Below are 20521 nucleotides of genomic sequence, written 5' to 3'. Positions count from 1 at the left end.
ATGCAGTGTGTAGTTTAATGGTTGAATTAAATGTTATTTCGTATGGTCGATTCAAATCAGCAACGGGAGGGTTTACTCCAGCTGTGGTAATGCAGCTCTTGTGACGCTCGAAATTCGAGCATTGAGTATGCTGATTTTTCATTGAGGAAAGATGGTCCCTGCAGCGATGTTTTTAACCAGCATAATAATATGGTGCATGTCTTTTCTCTTCATAGATCGGCGGTTCCTTTTTGAGGAATGTTTTTTAACTAGTACGTTAAAAAAACATTTAAAATACGCATAATTTCAATACAAGGAGAATTTTTCCGGTTGATGTGCTTTGTTCGGTAGGAGGAGGAGGAAGAAAGTCTTAATGGCAAATGTAGCGATGAACTTTATAAATCCAAGATACATACTATATTAATAAAATGCTTTATTTAAATTCGCATAAAAAGTTAACAATTTCACTTCAGTATCGGCCAAATTCTGTATAGGCAAGTTCACTACAACAACAGTGACGAATTATATAAAAAATTAGACAAATGGTTAAAATATTTTCATAAAAAATATTTCTTCGGTTTTCACACTACACGACAAACACTTCCTGAAAAGAAGGACACCTACTTAGCTGCTCACGTGACCTCTTCACAGATATGCAATTTTCTCGCATCCGTAGCACTTAATAGCATGCGCACAGTACATCAGTTCACATTGAGGATTACAGTACCCACGTTAAGGGAAGAAATTGCTTTATTTTTAAATAGGTCATTTATCCGAATAGTGGTCCTTACGTAATAAAATTACTAGCAAGCTGAACTATATATATATATATATATATAGTTCAGCTTGCTAGTAATTTTATTATATATATATATATATATTATATATATATAAAATATGGCTATTTAGCCTTATTAGAATTTCGTCTGAAATAAAAATTTAACTCTGCTTGTATATAGTATTCAATGATTTAATAGTTTTCTTTTTTTTTTTTTTTTGCATTTAGTGGGACATTCATTCACAGCAAGGGTATCGGCATTGAGTCAATCGTTGCCGCAGTAGCAATCAAATGGATCTCGGGGGGAAAAACAAGTATGAACATAAAAAACAGAGTACTTGGGTCTGGTCGAATGGATTCCTTAGAGATGAAGTGGTAGAAAAGATTCAGAGGCGAATGACCAAGTCGGTGAGTGGTGTAAGGAATGCTCGCTACGTTGATAGATTGTGTGTTGTAGAAGTTGGTTGATGGGCGGAGAAGAGGGGATATGATACAAACATTTATGTTACTAAAAGCTTTTTATAGGATTGAGGATCGATGCAAGGGAAATATTTCAGCCGTGGGCGGTGGAAGAAAGAGAGGTCATCTCTGGGAATTAAGTAAGAGTATGGTTGACAAGGATGTAAGGACTAGATTGATTTTTCGCTTGGAGGGTGGTGAATGAATGGAATGCGTTGCCTGACTCAGTTGTGCGTGCTTTGGGTCACCCGCGATGAGTCTTCTGACTCCATGGAGATGCCCACCAATAATAATAATAATAATAATAATGCGTGTCGAAATATGAATGTAATAACTGAATTTAACTACACTCAGCAGAACATTAATATAACAGGCTTCAGTGTAATGCATTCAAAACATTTACGTTTCTTAGGTCCCTGACATTTCCTTTCGTCACGCATGATTGGATATTAAGGAGTAATAAGTTGCACTTATAAAAGTGTAAAGTGGCCACACCTTTGCTCATTCCAATGCTTGGGCTAAATATTTTCGATTCAATACCTTTATTGCCTTTCTGATGAAATTGCAATAAATATACTGTAATGCATTTCACACCATTTGCAATCCGCATTATGATGAAACCGCGTTAAGCGAGGTATTGCATAACTGTTTTAAGGATTGCTGCAGTACATAAGACGGAGGTAACATTAGTTCCGTAGAAGAAATGAATGACATCTCATTAAAACGACTGTTATTATTTAGTAAGAAGCAAGCAGTAAGTAGAAATAATAATAAAAAATTAAATGAATGCATTTAATGTTGTTTCCTTAGAGGACTGCTCTGCTCTAACTGGGAAGAAGGTACCGACTCGCCCCCTGTCTTAGGCTATTGCACATTTTCTCAGTAACAGGGGATACAAAAGTGGCCTCCGCAATTTTGAGTAAGTTCTTTGCTGCTTTACGCGTTCTTATTCCATCGGGAATTTTCCAGTAGTTCATGATAGGAGAGTATGAGATAATGATCAAAAAAGCCAAATTTTTGTTACTAAGAATAAACATACTGAGCGGGCAACCCTTAAATAAATATCACACTCTTTTCAGTGTCTACCTCCCCCGTCACAGTGCACGGAGCTTTGGATCATCCACTTCCATGTTTGAAATGAAAATAAAATCGGGATTGATGTTAAGAAAATTCATTTCTATGTTTGTGTCTTTAAGAGTTCCACATGCTGACCTCACCACCGCCTCATACGGGGGTGACAGAAGTTTCCCAAAAATTTTACAATGTGGCTCGATCTTCGTTATGTTGATTTGACTGCATTTCTGAACTGATGATAGTGTGGAATTATTTTCATATCTTCAGATCACAAGATAAATCAACTGTTGCTGTCCGTTTTTATTCCGTCACTGTGTTTCATCTCCTCCATATTTGCAATCCGAAAAATCCGTAGTTTCCATCCCCGTGCTCTTTCGCAATATCTTCCTTCCTTCTCCAAGAATACGGCCGCATTTAAGGGTGAACCTGATGGTGTTTGTGAAAATGTTTTTTATTATGTTCACGAAATTTTCTAACTCTCTCTCCAGCAGTGCTAAAAAATCTTTTTTTTTTTTTTTCCAAGAGAGGGGGAGAATGCTGACTCTGTAGTGCGCCTTAGTTATATTCTTTTTGTGCTGTTATGATTTTCTTCAGATTTTATTCTTTTCGGTGTGTGGGGTAAAACGTTTAACGGGAGTGACGAAGCCGCCTAGGTATTTCCTTTCCTCCTGCTATTTCCTGCATCCCATGGAATCAGCGACATAAATGTGGGTTCCACATATTTTGAGTTTAGTTTAGGCCGCCCATAAAACTAACTTCGTAAAACACGCGCATTCCCGTGCGATTTTTTCAGTAAGTTTTCTCTTGAAGTACCCGAAAATGTTCCTTCCAGCCTTCTTTTTTATTTTACTATATCCATTTGATTTTAGTAAATCTAATTTATTTTCCAAATACAGCTAAATGAGGGAATTTTCTTTTGCGATCCCAAATCTGTTACCAGAAATGAAGTTTCAAGCAGAATTGGAGGTGTAAGCCGAGCTGATATTCCGTACAAAGTCGCATTCTGTTCGTCTTCTCTACCATCGAATGCAGTCTCCCTGAGGAAGCTGCTTTTTTGTGAATGTGTTGTTTATTTCTTTAAAATAAAATAAGAACAGGCGTATTGATTTTGTATGACGTGTTATTAATGTGTTTATTTAAAAAATTCTGAATATTGTCAGAATTTCAGGTTTTTATTCGTATCGTTTCCGAAGGTTTATTACAATGGATAAGTTACATTATAAACTAGCTGGCATTCCATTCGCTTAGGGCTTCTCCTAGTGGCTTATCTTTCTTTGAAGCATAATTCATATTCGACAACACATTTATATAGTTAGAACGAGGCATAATAACTCAGTGTTGAAAGCTTGGTAAATAAATAAATAAACACTTAAAAAATTCGGAGAAAATTTTGCGATGAGACTGGATTCGCGCGATGCTAGGATTGGGAGGTAGTACAGTAGCGAGTCTTGGCGAGTTGATCGGCAACCTGCTGGAATTGCGCAATCAATGTGTGACTTGCTATTAAACACGTCACTAAACTAGCATGGGACAAAGTAAACCCATCTGACGGACGGGACCGAATGCCAAATTATCATAAAACCCGTCTAAATTGATATAATTACAAAAAAAAAAAAAAAAGACAAGCCAATGAACACAAATATCAACGCCTTAACATGTGCGATATAATGTATATTATAGGAATATTATGTAGCATTTGATGTACTATAAATGTTAAAGGAACGAATTTTTATATATATATATACTATATAAAAAAGAGTGGCTAAGTCCTTTATGTGTTAAACTTTGATGTTGGCAAACCACACGTGTGGACAAAGAAGACTGATCTCAATCTTGGGATTTTCCTTCTTAGGGGAAGAAACAAGTTCCCACATCAATAAACCTTCTTCAATAAACAAACATCAATAAACAAGTTCCCACTTCTGGCTTCTTTTTCGTTTACCCCAAAATCGTCAAATATTCAGTTCAGAATGCAGAATCGACTTGACGCCTGTGCTTCCACGTGGGCAGCAAAAACTGTACGGACAGACAGCGAATCACAGAAGACAAATCAAGGTTTTTCCTTCAAGAATTTCGTCTTGTACTTTGTCGCTGGAGGTAGAGATTTCGGCTTGCACCGACAACACGGAACATATAAAAGTGACGATGGTACTGCCAATTGCTAAATAGAAGGCCCAACCTGAAAAAAAAAAAAAAAAAAAAAAAAAAAAAAAAAAAAGATTAGAATGAATTTTCAGGTTAAAAAAGTCTTTAAATTTTAGTAGTTTTTACTGAACATTCATTGCTCAAGTCTATAATTATTATTAAGAATATCATTAAAAGATATTATTTAAACAAGCCAAATCGTTCATACGATATTTAGGAATCCGAAATCTTATACGCCAGAGTTTATCATTCAAACTTTAGTGTGAAATGATTAAAAGCATGCACACGTTTAAGAAATTAGTGAAACAAAAACTTCTACCTAAAACTTGTATAAATTATTTGGTTTACAAATCTCGTGTCTATGGTATTAGGTGCAGTAAAATTATATAGCAAAAAATCCAAGATTTTATCGCTAATGCAAACTATATACGTAATCTTAGTTGAATGCTTAGAGCAGCCAAAGGAGCAATTCCAAAAATGATCATGATAGCGTATTAAATAAAAAATAAAATAAATAATTTAAAAAGATAAAATAAAATATGCAAAGCTATTTTTGGTAATGGAGCCCCTTTCTTACTTATCCAACTAGGCTACAGAGGTGCTAAATCAATGGGATTACATCAAATAAGGATTATGAAGTTGACATCCCTGTGATGTTCATTTTGTTGAAGGCAAGGATAACATAGTACTTAGGCCTGGGCTTGGCCATGCTGAGATGGTATGCGAGTAGGTGGTGTTGAAAATGAAGAACCGATAGTTTAAGCGGAGATGTACTTATCTAATAGCCAAAAAAACATGAGTAAACCAACAAGGGGAAAAAATGAATTAAAGAATTTCAAAGAGTTGAAAATAAAGAACAAAAGTACATAAAATACAAGCAAGCGAGACTGCTGGCAGTTTTTAAAACATCATCAGATGGATCAGATCATGATTACTCTACATTTTGGTGGCTGAGTGGATAGGGTCTCCATTCTCCAACCAACAGACTAGGTTTGAATCCCACTCTCGCGCGAACACCTTCGCTCAAGTCTTTAAGTGGTAGATGGTTGTCATAGTCGGGGGTGATCCCTTACTAATTCCCGCATAAGCAAAGTGAAAGTTTCACACGGTTTGACAAAGTAGCAAGTTCGGTCTAGAGCACGCCTATAGGTTTTTTTTTAATAAAATAAAAAATTCCGAGCGAGGTAGCTGAGAAAAGTGAGTGCAAAGACCACCTAGTGGAAACAGGCCTTTATGCCTAGTCGCTTATTGTAGGGTTGGTTTACATTTTAATATGATAATAAAATTAGTCTACGAATAACAAATTCTACTGAATATTATACTGAATTATGATCAGTTGCTTAATATTGTGTCGGTGCTCCTTTTGCAGAGTATCGATTCCGCTGGATATCTAATGCCGTCGGAGTGTAGGACGTCTGCATTGTAGAACGAGGCATAATAACTCGGTGTTAAAAGCTTTGTAATTAAACACTTAACGAATTTAATTACGTTCGGAACAGAACGCGTGTTCTGTGTTATGGCAAGTTCCGAAACCCCACGCAGATGTGACTGCTCGATTGGGTTGAGATTTAAGTTTGTCCGCCATTCAGGTCGGAAAGGTGGGTGTTGTCCATTGTGTGTTCTTCAAACTGATTCTGATCCATGAAACGCAGCGGGGAGCACGTTGTGGTTTGCTGCAAGATGCTTATAGACCACACCCGTCACAAATCGGTCAACACGTAACGGGGACCCTGATGCTAGCCTTTCAAGATCCCACCGCCAATGATATTGGCGTTGGTCAAGCTCGATCAGCTCTTTACGTCTTTCATCTACGTAGTGCAGCAGGAACCGCCAGCACACCTGCTCGATTCCTCTTATATGTTCAGTGTTGCGGACACGGCAACAGCTTTGTACAATGCCCTACAGCAGTGTTTCTCAAAGTGTGGTACGTGTACTCCCAGGGGTACTCGAAAGGTCTTCAAAGGGGGGAGGGGTACGTGGCAATTTTCGGCTATGCATCATTAACGCATAGAATCATTATTAAGAGAAAAAAAAGAATTATTTTAACCATATATATTTCTCAATAAATTATGTATGAATTCTCCTACTCAAATTGCGAGTTATCGCCACGACGTTCATGTCCTGACGATAGTAACTCGCTCCCTGCGGGTTACTATCATCACTATACTGCGCAAGAAAAACAAGTAGTTTTATTGTATCACTGGTACAATATAAGGTACAGAGTGTGTAATATATTTCTCAACAAATAGTGCAATTAGAGAGACAACTGGGATAAAAATGGCACTAACTAATGAATCACACCTCCCCTCCAACCAAAACTGCTGCATAGATTGAAGCAAAACCAGCACCGGCAACAACATATGGTTTTGCTTGATCTCCCCCCCCCGTCGTGAAAGTGTTCAAACTAAGAAATATATACCTATATATAGTGAATGTGTTTCAGATATTATGGAATTCATTTGAAGAGAATTAGCATTTCAACTCAACTGTTGCCTTGTCTTTGGTTTGTGCGATCTTTTGTTAATACTGCACCAATCATATGCACTTCTTCATAGTTACCCTATCTCTACCATTGTTCTGTTTGGTGCTCATATTTTACTTTTCATTAGCCATTTGTAAAGGATTGCTCATTATGTATCTCCAGTCTTGTAAATTACTAGTAATTTTTGCTTGAAATAATGGGAGAGAAGATGAAGCTATTTGGGTAGATGACTTTGACGATGCACACAAGGAAACTGTTCTCGATGCCAAAAGTAGCGATAGCGAATAGGAGCTTTTTGGTAAGTCACACCATTTTCAGTTTTTTTTTTTCCCTGAAAACTTTAGTTTCCGAAAATTCCCGCATATACCTCGCATAACGATTTTTTAGCTTTAATTTTGGGAAAAAAGTGCGAGTTATATTCGAGTAAATACGGTAATTTTTTAAGCTTTCAAGTTCTTAAGTATGGATCATTGGTTAAAGACTGGATTTATAAAACGCACAAAAGAGAGCAATATAGCAAATGCAAGTAGTTGTAAGCAACAAGAAAACGTTGATATCTGGATCAACGGGTGTCGTCTGACATCTTTAGAGAACCAACTAGGAAGAAGATAAAAACTCTTTTCGTAAGTATGATATGAATTACTTGAAATGTGGATCTTCATGGACGAGAAATGAAGAGGAACCTTTTCCAAATTTTATTCTATTAAAAATAAATCATATCTTTTGTTTACATGAGCATATAAATTCAAATAAAATAGACATTTACAATGAAATATACTTTATTTATTTATTTATTATTTTGTTAAGGGGGTACTTGGTAATATGAAAATTTAAGAAGGGGTACGCGGATATCTGAAGTTTGAGAAACACTGCCCTATAGTGAGGAGTGATGCCTTAGGCTCCGGGACTCATGCTTGCGAGAGTGTGGCTTATTGGAATCGGGGACAAAGTTTTCATACCCCCTCTCCCCAATTGTATTTGCCATGATATGTGCAGACGCCGCCTGTCGATTAGCCATAGGAAACGTTGCATTGTTCCCTCACCACGGACATTCACTTTCCATGTTTCTTTATTCCCCTGGATATGTAATGTTTGCAGGAGGGGATTTTTCGTAGTTGGGGTCATCTGTGTACATTACAATCAGTACAGGCAACTAACTGCAAAGGTTAATTTTTAGGGAGATGGTAAATCCCGTATTATTCTACAGCCGGTTACGAAACTCGGATCGAAATCCTAGAGTTTCATGCCGAAAAAACTATCGGCGAGCCCAAGTGTAAGTAATCACTTGGGTAGTACAACACCAGGCAACTACCTACTCACTGATGAGACCTCAAAAAGGGTTGAAACCGGTCTGGGTAGTGACCTCTTCTCATAATGTAAAACAGTAATACATCTCCTAGGAGCTGTGTTTTACATTATGAGAGAATATTAAGGACAGTGACGGATCTTGCTCCGCGTTGCTCTGGTATTGTACTAACCAAGTGATTACTTACACTTGGGCTCGCCGATAGTTTTTTCGGCATGAAACTCTAGGATTTCGATCCGAGTTTCGTAACCGGTTGTAGAATAATACGGGATTTACCATCTCCCTTAAACTTAACTTATGTCGCCGTTAAAATAGCCTTTGGGCTTGTTATAACTACAAAGGTATTTCACACCTGGATACGCAGATGCCTTTTCTATCAGAGTGATAGCTTTACCTTTTGGCTGTGACTGCAACACTGTGGTCTGTGCAACCCGTGCCCACCACTTCACGCTAAAGCAACGTGCTAAACATCTGGAGTAGACGGGTTGTGTTCAGCTGCGGACAAGTTAGTCACAAATATCGTCAGTGTATGTCTAGCTAATGCATAATTATTTCGGTAAATGATTCTGTGAATGTATAATAATAAATAAATAAATTCCATCCGGAGATCAAGTATATTTTATCATCTGACACCTCTTCACTCCTTAATCCACTATCTGCACTGCACCACCTACTTGGTATTACTGTACACTACATCCTATTTGTGTGTGTTTTTCTTGCCAGTTTGCAGGAGTAAAAAAACTGGAATTGCCTGGAGAAAATCCTGCTGTCAACTTAGCAGACCGACTAATACACCTTTAATTGAAAAAGCACATAACGCATTTCGAAGCCGTCGTACTTCCAAACAGCGGTTACAGACACTCGTATATCGTATGCGCATAATCCGATTTCTCGTCTGTACATTCACACGCTCACACTGTTACGATCATTTAGTTGTGTGGGGGAGGGGGATGTATCCAATGAGAATAACTGAATAATTTTTGCAGAGTTATTAATATCGTCCTTCTGTCAGCTGAGCCCTCAAATTGTAGGCGATGTCACTTCCTCGGTGCAGCCTTTCGTATTCTGTTAACAACTACTTTGAAAAATGATGAAAGCATTTGCATTGCTAACTAAACTTTTGGGTCCAGTTCACGATTTCACCCGAATAGTGAAATATTTCTTTGAAATGTGAAGGAAACTAACTCGGATTCCCCCCCCCACACACTTCTGCTATGGCCAAGAACCCCCTCATGAGGCAGGTCTGTGCGACTGACAGCCGGGTAGACAATTCATAAAGCCCGTGTATCAGCGAACTTTGTAAGGGTGATTAAATAGTTCTCGCCGTCAGATAACCTTCGTTCCGGAGAAAGAGAAGAAGATCATTAAAGAATATCAATAAGGAAAGTTTTGCAGTCGTTCAAGCCCGATTGATCGCAGGCCGTTTCATCTGTCAAACCGACTTTCGAAAGTCAGTTTGTGCTCCTCAATTCGAAAGTGCTCGGCCCGCAGCACTATTGCAGAGCACTTTCCAAATGGAATTCGCGCTCTTAGAAATTCCGCTGCGGGGATTTTCCAGATGGATGCAAAGCGATGAACAAGTGGAAGGCAATAGGAGAAACCAGTTGACGAATGTCACAGGAGAAAAGCACTGGAGCGGGCAGCAAAAGAAAGTTTTGCTAAATAGCTGAAAAATAAGACATCGGAGGGGGATTCAATGGCGACAATTAAAAGAGAAAAATCTCGTGTCAGCAGTTTAACGCAAGTGGGGCTTCATTCTTTCGCGCAATTCCACGTATTACTTTTCTGGCAGCCTCGTGAGCAAGAAAAAGCAATTGCGGTACGGCCGCGATCTTATTATAGAAATACTGGACGTACAGCCAAAACAAGTCATTCTCTGGTCGTGTTGTCTGATTTATGGGGATTTCAAGCGAGAATTTAATGCGTCCGTTCTTGTTTGAAAATGCCGTTCCAGATTTCTTTTACATCTAGTAAGCTCCGTGTTCGGCTTTGTAAATTAAAAAAAAATTCAGTCTCACTTTGACTACTCAATGCGTGAGCATAACCACCTTGCTTATTTGGGAGACTGACACGGATTTTGAAAGTATCGCGTTTGGTCTCAAATTTTCCTAAGAGTTAACCAAGATTTCCAAGTTAACCAAGAACACATTTCCTAAGAGTTAACGTTAAACAAGCCTCGAAAAAGGTTAAAATCTTGAATTGAGTGGATTTCGCGTAACAAGCTTTTTCCCCCTCAGCATGAAGGATGGTGTCAAACAGACAGATGGGAATTTAATTTTTTTGCCCTCACCGAAGCAAACGATATGATTCCTTCAATCCTGCTTTGCGATAAACGTCACGAACGAACGTTCTGAGATATTTATTTTATGGGTCGTCTACTTTCCGTTGTCTCCGTAGCGCAATTGGAAGAACGAGGGTATATTGAGCCCTTCGATTGGAAAAAAGCCGGAATTCGATTCTCGTTCTTACGAGAGAAATCTTTATGTGGGCTTTTCATTTGAAGGTGAGTTAGCCGATCTCATACGGAGTAGCGGAGTTTTTCATCCTGCGTAGAGGTAAATTGGCCATCAGAACATAACCGATTTACAGACAAAAAAATACTTTAGGCAAAAAATACTCTCCTCCTACATTGGTTCCTCGCACTTGAAGGTGTTTGTACACATCACATTGAACCAAAAAAACCAAAGAAAAATTTCAAATGATGAGTTTAGTGCCAATCGACGTGCAGACGATACAGAGCATCGTATCCCAAACTTTACAATAGGTAGGAAGTTTTTTTTTTTTTTTTCTTTGGTCCATCACGTATACACACTGTAATACCTTCATGTATGTAGTTCGGTGCTAAATAAGTAAATCTATAATTATTATTAGTGAAATCATCGAATATTTTTACTGGTATCTGATATCGATTATGAAACGAACCCGAACAATACGTGTGTGTGTGTGTGTGTGTGTGTGTGTGTGTGTTAAGTCCCTGCTATTAAATTTCAATAAGCACTGCCATGCCACATTTCAACTTTTGCATTTTCTGAGGACGTAATTTCTAGGACCGCCTTGAGAGGTGGACCAAACGTTGGAAACGCTTATTTGCAATTTCTTTTAAAATATTATTCGGTGCGAGTATTAAAATAGTGAATTTCTTTAAATTCAGCACATCTCCGGTAACCCAGTGGATTCCATTTTCCTGAAAGAAAATTGCTTTCAAATGTTTTTTTTTTTTTTCCGTGAGATGAAGTTTATCTTTTTTAATGTTAATAAAAAGTGATAATAAATTTAGTTAATAAAAAATAAAGACCGAAGAGGTTTTTTTTTTTTTTTTTTTTTAATTTCCCGATTGAAATATTCTCGGATTCTCTCTTCCTTTTTCTCTCTCCTCTCTCTTTCTCGTCGGTCCTGGGTTGGAACACCAGGACCGACGAGAAAGCCGATGACACAGAAGGGAATTCAGTACCAATTATCGCTGCCCGGGGAAAGGGAGGCCGACTTTTTTTTTTTTTGCGTACGTTTTTGTCTTTCTCGGCAGTTTCGCCTTTGGTGGAGTGGCCGAAAAAAAATTTACAGGGGTGCGAATTCCCTCTCGTCGGCTCTGGGTACATCTTGACTCATGAGAGCTGTCACGAAGAATATCGAGTATGCGACAGGTTGAAGGTTTCGACAAACTGACCGAATAACTTGCGAAGGTGAAATCGGGTTTGAGGCGCATCGAAGTAAACGCTCTTCGTCGTCATACTTTTCTCGTCACGACTTTCTTCTTCTGAATGTTGACATGAATCAGTGTGTCTGTCTGTCTCTACGTTTCACTTACCCAAAGAGCAATCACCAAAAGTGTACGGTTCTGCTTTGTCTCCGCACACGAGCTGGACGCGACGGCTTCCCCACCCAGCCGGGTACAGCATCAGGCCGAGGATGTACAGCAGACCTGCAAAGACGAACAAGCATTAATATCTAATTCCAACTGATGATGATGATGATGATGTGTGTGTGTGTGTGTGTGTGTGTTTGCTATCAGACTTACAGCGGTGATGTAAGTACCACCTGGTGGAGAGAAAACATTCTGTGATTTGCACTGGGAGAAATTTTTGATTCGGCGAGGATTCAGAAGATACCAAAAACGATCCAAATGCAACTGAAAAAAGTTTACTCAAATCCGTAACAGTACCAGTCAGTAAATTATATTCTTGGTTTAATCCTTTATCCAAGTGTAAACAAACAAAGTTTGTGCGTGAAGTCACTTCACGACTGGATTTGGCTCCCTCTGATGAGACCTGAATAGAGGTCAAAACCCGGCTGGGTTGTGACCCTTCCCATAATGCATAGCATTATATATGTCAGTAACGATACATGCTTTGCGTTATGGGAAACTAAGGCAAGTGATGTAAGTCATCTCTCTATACGAGTTGTCCAGTCAAAAAAGTTCCTTCGCGTGCAAACGTTGTTTCCTTACGCTTGGATAAAACAGTGCTTCCCAAACTTCTGGATGTCAGGTCCCCTTTGCAAAATTTAAAATATTTCACGGCTATAACATTCATTATATATATATATGTTACTTAGTTTTAACACTTTTACGAATTTTAAACGTTCGGTTGAATTTTATTACTGCCTCGGGAAATCGAATTCACACACATCTAATTAATAACAATAGTTTTTAGTTAGATTCTGTGTTTGCCCATGCAACATATGGTTTTGTTTCAGTCTATACAGCATAGTTTCTGTATGAGGGGACATGTGATTCATTAATTAGTGTGTTTTTATCCCAGTTGTCTCTAATTGCACTATTTGTTGAGAAATATATTACACAGACTCCTCATACCTTATTCACTGGCATAATAAAAGTACTTGTTTTTATTGCCTCTGCAGTATAGTGGCTGTTAGGGAGGGCGTGTTATTTACCACTCCAAGCGAGTTACTATCTCCCCACATGAACTTGTTTAAGCTTTTTTTTCATGTATGAAGTATATGCGAAACTTTTATTGGTAACAGAAAACTAGCTCGGATGAACAGTGATAATATAAAACGAGTTTTGATATGTATATAAAGTCAATATCAACAGTCCCTGATTACGAACGCTTGATGAAAGGGACAGGAAGATTTGGAGCTTCCCTGGAGAGCATTCGAAGTAAATACAATTAACCACTGCTTTGAAATGAAACATACGAATAAGCAATATTTACTAATATTCATTAAGTGCTGAAATACGCAGGAAGCAAAGTTTGTGAACCAACACCAATGTGTGAATTTTTCCATTAAAATATAAAAAATAACAAAAAAAGAAATAATAAAAGTTAAATACGTTTCTTTTAAAATAAAAAAAATATACTTACTCTTAAAACATTTTAAATTTGTTTTCATTATTTCATGGCCCCCAAAGGGGCCACGGCCCACAGTTTGGGAAGCGCTGGGATAAAGGATTAAACCAAGAATATAATTTCTTGGCATCTGAGCCAGCCTCGCTGGCTGAGTGGCTAGCGTATCCGCTCTCCAGCCAAAAGGCTGCGAGTTGTTCGAATCCCGCCGTGGGCATGGATGTTTGTGATAGTCTTTGGAAATACTAGTGGTGGTGGGCGGCAGTAGATGGCGCTGTTGTAGTTGCAGTCAGTTAGTGGATTAAGTGGCGGAGACAGCTGTAGAACAGGTGCCCTCCCTTGATGAGTCTTTGGAGGTGTCAAATAAAATAATAATAATAATAATAATAATAATAATCTTTAATGTTCACGTCGACAAGAAAGAAGTCCTAGCTATGGGAGTAACGTACTTTGCCAGACCTTGCTAACACGTTTACAGAAGGCTCTGTAAAAAAAACAAAAAAAAAAAAAAAAAAAAAAACTCTCATAGCATCGGATACAATCAAAATTTGTAATGAATTCTCTGAATTCATATACTACCCCAAAAAAGTTCAATCTAATGGAGTATCGTATACAATCTACGTATTATGAACAAAGTTATGCGGCACATAGCAACGATGAACGATGTCTGACATCTCGCTACGATATTCAATCTAGTTCAAGTTTACTTTGAATAATGACAATTCAGCAATCTCTCTGTGGATTCCTTATTATTATTTTTTCCTATTTGATTTTAATCTGAAGACGTACACGATAATGTTGTACGATGTTGTATACACATATGCACGTGTATATATATATAAACACCGTCCCTCTTATGTGCTTCCTATAAGAGGGGCGGTGTTCTCACATCGAGCGATACAGGACGATAACAAACACTCACGCTGGGATTCGAATCTACGACTTGGTTGGAGAGCAAACACGCTAATGATTCGGTCGGCCAGGCCCGCAATGGCATAGCTCACCGATGCTCTTGGCATCGGTGAGCTATGCTGTCAATTCTATTGCATGGCAACGTAACATGTTCACCGCAACATCTGTTAAGAGTTAGAATGTGGGAATTTTGTGTTTTTGCTTGATAACGTAATAACTGACGTTAGTTTTCAAGTGTGTGCCGTTAAATCCATATATAAATGAAGTCTGCGGTTCTGTGATTATGTTTGTTCTTAATGTACTTTGTGATTGGCGTAATCACAAAAATAGTGTGTTCTCTACAAAGATAATAAGCCTTTCTGCTTATTATCTTTGTAGAGAACACAAGTATCTTTGTTGAGAACAAAAGTAGAGAACACACACAAAAATAAAACGGGATTTAACATCTCCCTCTTAATTAAGAGTGTGTTCTCGTTTCATTTCTAGTGACGTCAAATCATGTTGCATTTTATCGTGTGAGATCATTTTGAACAAGGATTTTTAAAAGCAGCTATGATTAAGTCTGAGTGCGTTAGTTTGAATTTATTGCAATCGCCAGGAGTTATTTCACTTGTCTATTATTTCTTTTATGTAATCCCGAGCCAGGAAAAATTGTAAACCTATAGGTATATTAGTACTGTGGGTGGGCTAAGTTTTTATTCTCTTTTTGTTTATATATATATATATATATATATATATATATATATATATATATATATATATATATATATATATATATATATATATATATATATATATATATATATATATATATATATATATATATATTATACTAGGGGAGATCATCCCCCTGTCGCCTACGGCGTTCCCCATCCCCCCAAGTTCCGGGCTGGTAAGCCGGTTCTCTGAGCTGGTAAGCTGGTTATTTTTGGATCAGATGCTCGGAGCTTAGCCCACCTTTGCCGCGAGTCGCCTTGTTGTTGCACTACTTCCGAGTTGCTCTCGTTTTGCACTACTTGCTAAGACTTGAAAACAACCATTTTTGTTCAATATTAGTTTTGTCTTATATAATTAAAAATATCTATAAAAATAGTGCAATGTTTAATATTTTTCTATTTAAAAAAAATATATATATATATTATTTTCCTTGAATTTTTTATATAAAAATAATTACACTACTCACACCAATATATGTTAAAAATATGTTATATTATATGCCGGACAAAAATCGTGACATGAAAACGTTTCAAATTTCGGCTTATCTTTTTATATATAGTGAGTGGATATATATATATATATATATATATATATATATATATATATATATATATATATATATATATATATATATATATATATATATATATATATTTCAAAAAATAGATTTAATGACTCCAAGACCGAGATAACATATAAAGATTTTAATGATAAATACTACTAGTTTCGGCATATAGCAGCCTTCTTCAGGTATTTATAAAGGAAAGGAATACTAATAAACATTGAATTATTTAAATAAACAAACTGGAAATTACAGGTATAAATTGCCTCACATAATCGATACATAAAAACGTTGTATTTTTCAAGTTGTTCCAACTGGCGTGCCATTGTTTGTTGCAATTGTGCGTGCAAGTTCACGTGAACGCCAATATTGAATAACTGCAGCATGGCTATCTGGGATGTTATAACTTAAATTATTATTTAAGTGGACCGGGTTCAGTAGGATTTCCCGTGATTCTACGATTTTTCTTTCAAACTCATCTTCACAGCGAAAAATATTTTCTGATCTATTCCAGCATACAGAGTGGCTTTGTTGGTCATCATTAGGATTATTTGAAAAAAGAACATGACTGGATAAAGCAGTTGCATGTATATATGATAAATGACACTTCTCTTATAGACCCCCTTCAGCCGTTTTCGCATATATTCATATATATATATGAATATATATATATTCATATATATATATATATATATATATATGAATATATACATGAATATATGAATATATATATATGAATATATACATGAATATATGAATATATACATGAATATATATGTGAAATCTTTTCTAGTTTATTTCTTTTCCAATCTAATAGCCAATATGTTTGTTGCATTTTCACTTGTCCAATCCCGGTACCCTAGAAAAATTTTCCCCTTCCACAGACGAAAGGGAGGAGTATATAGCATTAGATCGCATCTTGGGCAGGGATAGAGTAAGCTATTGATAATCTTGAACTGTTGGAGATCGTAGACTTTGGAAAAGCTTCATGGGGGGAGGCTGTTCCACAGAATTGAAGTGTAAGGAACAGAGGTGACTGGGAACAGCAGGTTCGGTGGTGAGTACGAGTTTGACTGTAAAGCAATGTTGAGTAGCTGTTGCTCGAGTTCCTGTAGATCTGGCAGAAATGGAAGACATAATGAATGCTAGTTCTGCTGAACAATGGCCATGGAAATATCTGAAAAAGAGACACAATGCAGAAACATCTTCTATGCGAAAACGGCTGAAGGGGGTCTATAAGAGAAGTGTCATTTATCAATCGGACTGCCCTCTGAACAGAATCAAGAATTTTCAGGAAGCTCATAGGCACATCATCCCCTACACGAGAGCAGTGTTGGTCAGATTTGGGATTTATACAGAACAAGTAACTGTTCGGTGGTTTCTGCCGAAAGTACTGTCTTGAGTGGAAAGGGATGTCAAATTTTTTGGAAGCTGATGATACTTCAGGATCGATATGATTATGACAGGAAAGTTTCGGAGTAAGAGTCACTCTGAGAAGAGAGATGTGGTCTTGATTGTGTGTCTCAGCATTATCAAAAGCAAGCGGAGAGAATTCAAAGTCCTTTTTTTAAAAACAAAACATAAACAAACAAAAAACCCTGTGTTTTGGAAGCATTGAAGTTAACAGGTTGCAGGCATGCCAATATCAGTGGAGATCAGTGTTTAAGATACTTCTTAGAGGTGATCTTAAATCTTGAGATGTTTGAGCACTACAAGTTTGTTATATGAATAGAACGAATGGAATGTGCTCTAGCGAGAGCGAATAAGCAGCAAGTTTGTTCAACAGTTTTATTTTTACAGTTCAGAAGCTGATCGAGAACCAAAGAGATTACAAATATTTCATATTGGTTGCCTTGATATTGCGCCAAATATGAAGAGGGTTTACAATCAATGAGAGCAGGTCGTTTATATAATTCAGGAGGAGGTGGGAGAAAGGACAGAGCCCGAGGGACACTGGCACTGAGAGGTAAGTCTGAGGAGAGAACACCATTACTCGTAGAGATCGATCTGAGAGAAAACTGGCAATTCAATTAGATAACGACGCAATGGTGGGGCAGGTCTTTGTATGGAATGTGTCCAAACGTGTGATGTAAGCCAGGAGATCTGTGGTATAGAGTGGCAAAATCCACATTATTGGTCGCTAAGTAGAGAGCTGTTTTCCAAGAGCTGACTGTTGATAACCTCCATTACTTTAGAGAAAACTGATGTGAGAGCAATAGACCAAGAGCTTGATGGTAAACATTTATGTATGCTTTTGGGAATGGTTGGATATGAGCTTTCTTCCACGCTGTAGGGTGTATGCCAGCTGAGTAGTGAATAGATGATAGAGGATAGGCGTTCAGGAGCGTCTCTGGTGCACAACGGGTTGAATTCAGTCAGGACTGGTTGTCTTTGTGGAATCAAAGTTATTCAAGAGTCTTCTGATGTCTTTCTGGCGGAAGTTCGCACATGAGATGCAATGTTCCAGCCAAGGAAGGAGGTAATTTGCCATGGTCATCTATGGACGAAGAGAAGAATGAAGGGAAGACATCTGCCTTGGCTTTAGGTGATGTTACAATGCTTCCGTTTATGTCAGATAAAGGAGACAGCACAGATGGGCAAAACCTGCCCAAAGGCTTTGGCAAGTGACCAGAAGATGTCCCTGACACAAGCAGCGCGTTTTCTAGATCTGTCATGTTGAATTTCGATATTCCAATGGTGATTTTACAAATTCTGTGAATGAAGCCAGTAATTTGGTCTCAAGCCACTTGCGAAAGGCTGTTTGCTTTTCTTGGACAGCTCTGGCACACGTTTTGAAGAACCACGGTAAGATATGAGTTGAGGAATCTGAACAGAGTGAGGAATGAAAGTTTCCATTCGAATATGAATTATTTCTCTAAAAAGATCACGACAGGCATCTGGATCTGAAAAATTAAAACATCATTTTGATATGAACATGGAAGGAGGAGGAAAAGTCACGCAGGTCTTTTTCCCACTTGGAATTGCTTTAACGTCAGAGAACACGAGGTTAGAATGACTGTAGGAAGGGCGTTCTACTGAGACGAACTCTATTAATTGTGGTCTGAAATGCCAAGAGAAATGAGTACCTGGAAGGAGAACTAGTTAAGAAAAAATCGGGGGGTACTGGATGAATGAAGATCAATGATTGTCGGGAGTTCTGGTAGGGAGATTATTGATCTGTTTTAAGTCATTGCTTACAGCAAAAAAATCTCTGCCTTCTTTCCACCTTTGCCACTGAAATTCGAAAAAGGGAGCCAATTAGAGTTGTGGACATTAAAATCACCGAGAAGGATGATTTCACTGTTTGCAAATTTTGATTGTGGAATCGACTTCTGAAGGCAGAAAGTGAAAAAGATCGGAACGAGTTTTAGAATTGGGGAATGTGAACAGAGTGAGGAACGAAAGAATGAAATAATCCAATGGAATATGGATTATTTCTGTAACAAGATCACAACACGCATTTGGTTCTGCATGAATGGAAACGCTAGAGGCAGGTGATGAATGAAACAAAATCTAGCAAATAAATTTTAAGCCATAGGAGATCAAGAAGATGAAACTGTAAGTCAGGCATTCTTTGGCAAGGAACATCAGAACGCAAAAAAGTACAAGTAGTACCCCCCCCCCCCTTATGGGATCATAAAGGGTGTAATTTGGATAGTTAATATGAGCTGTGGTTGATTTAGTAGAAATCTGAGGTTCAATGAGAGACAGGTCAGGTCTGGGTGACTGAAGATGATGATGAACGGCATTTGAGTTACTGTCGATGCCACAGATGTAAAGTGAATATGGAAGATTTTTTGTGTGATTTTTGAGTTTGATTTTTTTTTTTTTTTTTTTTTAATTTTGGAGGGAGGTTCATTTTTAGGTGAACCGCAGAGACACTAAGTCTATTTAGATTTAGTTTAATCTTTAATGCTACAAAAACTGAAGGGAAAGATGCAGCGGAAGAAGACGCACTTGAACTTATCGCCCACACGGAGAGTACTCGGTCTCCAAATCACAACTGTGGCCTCGACGGTACTCCTTGCATGCCATTACAGGAACTCAATCCAGGCACGAGATTATGCGACAATTGATTAAGAAACATCCCAAAAGACGCGTTACCTTCTGGTTCGGTCCTGTACACCAGCCTTCGGAAAAGTTTGCTGCTGTACCTGAAGGCTGGACGGGGGAATGGAGGGAAACCGGAACTTTTATTCTGGGAACCAAACATGACGGTAACCACTTCTAGTCTCCAATAAGCAAGGGGGGTGGGGTTCACTGGGCGATGAAAATCGCCTACCATCTAGGTCTAGCTGGCATTTAGTAGGTGTGGCCTGTTTCTATTAAAGTAGAAACAGGTCGCACCACGAGAAGACTGGTTTGTAGCTGTATATTTCGCATCACCGGCCCATATGGTCCATCTGTGGTGCTTGCAGTAATTTTAAACTTACAATTGTAGTTTTAAAAATTCACTTTATTCCCTCGTTTTGCAGATTTGCGTGTTTCAGTTTTTCGCGGAGCACTGTTTAGTGACTCTTGTTGTGCTGCGGCTATTTACAATGCGGTTTTACTTATCGTTATTCAAATGATTGCGATCATCAGGTGGCGCAACTGTGACTGAAATAATCACTGAGCTTTGTACAGCTGATTTCAGTTTTGCTGCAACTAAACACTTACCAAAAGCCTCCCCCCCCCCGAATATAGAGGGAGTTCAATTAGTTTCGATTCTGAAGTCAGTTGGTGCTTCTAAGTGATGTCTGTTTTGTGCTTACTGGGAGATCTTAAAAGTTGCTTTTAATTCTGGCAAGCCTTAAACTGACGA

At 38.0% G+C, this 20521-nt stretch overlaps 1 protein-coding gene across 1 annotated transcript in view; it reads right to left on the bottom strand.

The window, feature by feature from the left end:
- Positions 1-890: 890 nt before the first annotated feature.
- LOC150101262 (LHFPL tetraspan subfamily member 2a protein-like) overlaps positions 891-20521 on the bottom strand; it is a 147056-nt gene continuing 127425 nt past the window's right edge. Inside the window, exons 4-5 of the mRNA XM_090400111.1 lie at positions 12029-12142; positions 891-4469 (exon numbers count right to left, since the gene is read on the bottom strand). Coding sequence (XP_090256237.1) covers positions 4327-4469; positions 12029-12142 — 257 coding nt within the window. The 3' untranslated portion in view covers positions 891-4326. The remainder of the gene's footprint in view (positions 4470-12028; positions 12143-20521) is intronic.

This window comes from Typopeltis vanoorti, chromosome 11 (assembly GCF_054136105.1).
Source record: "Typopeltis vanoorti isolate ZY-2024b chromosome 11, IOZ_Tvanoo_1.0, whole genome shotgun sequence".
In the NCBI taxonomy this organism is placed as follows: domain Eukaryota; kingdom Metazoa; phylum Arthropoda; class Arachnida; order Uropygi; family Thelyphonidae; genus Typopeltis; species Typopeltis vanoorti.
This window is presented reverse-complemented; position numbering and strand designations above follow the sequence as displayed.